At 51.4% G+C, this 924-nt stretch overlaps 1 protein-coding gene across 1 annotated transcript; it reads right to left on the reverse strand.

Moving 5' to 3' along the window:
- Positions 1 to 63: 63 nt before the first annotated feature.
- LOC107735678 (transcription activator BRG1-like) lies at positions 64 to 918 on the reverse strand. Its single transcript, XM_016547286.1, has 4 exons — positions 817 to 918; positions 538 to 668; positions 409 to 463; positions 64 to 323 (listed from the first exon to the last, which is right to left on the reverse strand). Exons 2-4 carry the CDS (start codon positions 645 to 647, stop codon positions 201 to 203), a joined length of 288 nt encoding a protein of 95 aa, XP_016402772.1. The 5' UTR covers positions 648 to 668; positions 817 to 918; the 3' UTR covers positions 64 to 200.
- Between the last annotated feature and the right edge of the window lie 6 nt (positions 919 to 924).

Here is a 924-nt window from a genome sequence, read left to right on the forward strand (position 1 = left end):
TCTCACACACACAAGAGACATGAGAGACACGCACACGCGCGCGCACACACACGCACACTCTCACACACACACGCACACACACACACACGCGCACACAGGTTCAGACTGCAGCACTGAGAGTGTATGAAGAGCCTGTAAACGCTGCTGATTGCAGTGATGCTCCAGCTGCAGCAGATGTGTGTCAGATGTGTGAGTTTGTCCTACTCTATAATGTGACGGGCGTCTACTTCAGACACGTCCTCACTGTCCGGGTCGGGAATCTTCTTCTTCTCTTCTGTGGCAGTTTGTGACGCCAGCAGCTGAGGAGGTTCCTCTTCCTCTTCCTGTCAGGAAACAATCATAGAACATCTTTAATGAATCTTGTTCTCTCAGTTTAATCTGGTACGGTCAGAAAGCAGCTGAAGGAACCTCGTCCTCTTCCGACCCAGAATCCTCGCTGTCCGAGCGCGGAGCGACCTCGTAACTGAAGAGAGAGAGAGAGAGGTCAGTGGAGATGACCGAATCATCAGCAGCACACACGATCGACTGTCATCTTACCCAGGGTTCATCTCCAGCCACGTGTCCAGCTGTCCAGCTTTAGGAGCGTCCACTCCGGTCAGAATCTTCCCACTGTCCACATGGATCACCTTCACTGGAAGATCACTCATCTGACTCGTCTCATCCAGGGGCTGTAAACATCATCATCATCATCATCATCACCAAAGCCTCCTTTAGATCAGTGCTGCACAGACTTTTCAGACATTCACGACTTTTAAAAAATATTGGATATTGTGACGCTTCACACCCTGAGCAAAGTAACCCTACTGCTGAACCCACCTCTCCATCGGGCCCCAGAGCCCCCGTCTGGCCCTCCGCGTTCTCCAGCTTCTTCTTCTTCCTCTTCTTCTTCTTCTTCTCCTTCAGGGCCTGCACAGCTTTATGAGC

Source organism: Sinocyclocheilus rhinocerous, unplaced genomic scaffold, assembly GCF_001515625.1.
Source record: "Sinocyclocheilus rhinocerous isolate Xijiao unplaced genomic scaffold, SAMN03320098_v1.1 C36230856, whole genome shotgun sequence".
Classification (NCBI taxonomy): Eukaryota; Metazoa; Chordata; class Actinopteri; order Cypriniformes; family Cyprinidae; genus Sinocyclocheilus; species Sinocyclocheilus rhinocerous.